At 66.7% G+C, this 601-nt stretch overlaps 1 protein-coding gene across 1 annotated transcript in view; it reads right to left on the minus strand.

Moving 5' to 3' along the window:
- LOC104075657 (natural killer cell receptor 2B4-like) overlaps positions 1-543 on the minus strand; it is a gene marked incomplete at both ends in the record, with an annotated part of 2,037 nt that extends 1,494 nt beyond the window's left edge. The window contains 1 exon segment of the mRNA XM_009576234.1: positions 265-543. Coding sequence (XP_009574529.1) covers positions 265-543 — 279 coding nt within the window.
- Positions 544-601: the final 58 nt, after the last annotated feature.

Raw genomic sequence — 601 nt, forward strand, 5'->3', positions numbered from 1 at the left:
GAGCCATTTCTAAACACGGTCTCCGTCACAGCCTGCAGAGAACAGACCTGGCCAGGAAACCTCAGCCCCGGTTAAATCACCCGTGCTCGGCTATTGTGTTTCCTCTCCCAGGAGGGGGACCTGGGCACATTTTGGCGTCAGCGTGACGTCCTCCGCAGCTTCACTGGCCCAGGCAGGGAGACGAAGGGCCCCAAGAGAGAGCTGGAAGTGGTGCAGCTTGTGCACCCCCTAAACGCTGCTTTTACGGAGCTGAGGGCGAATTACCTGGGGCCGCAGCACGACAGGCTGCCGCGATATCGGTGCTGGCCGTGCTCCAGCTCACCGGGTTGCTCGCGTTGCAGCGGCAGACGGTGGGGTCGGTGTCCCCATGGACCTGCGGGTGCAGCCAGGGCTGGTGCTCCAGGGCTCCCGGGGGATCCCCGCTGCAGGACCAGCTGTAGGAGACGTTGCCGGCGCCGGGCACGGTGCAGACCAGCGAGAGGTTGCACCGGCCCTGCTCCTGGTGCAGGATGCGTGCCTCCAGGCGCGGCTGGCGGACGGGCTCTGCGGGGACAGAGCCGGTGAGAGGGGACGGGGGGGACACGGTGGTGGCGGGGTGATG

The sequence above is a fragment of the Fulmarus glacialis genome, unplaced genomic scaffold (genome assembly GCF_000690835.1).
Source record: "Fulmarus glacialis isolate BGI_N327 unplaced genomic scaffold, ASM69083v1 scaffold22784, whole genome shotgun sequence".
Classification (NCBI taxonomy): Eukaryota; Metazoa; Chordata; class Aves; order Procellariiformes; family Procellariidae; genus Fulmarus; species Fulmarus glacialis.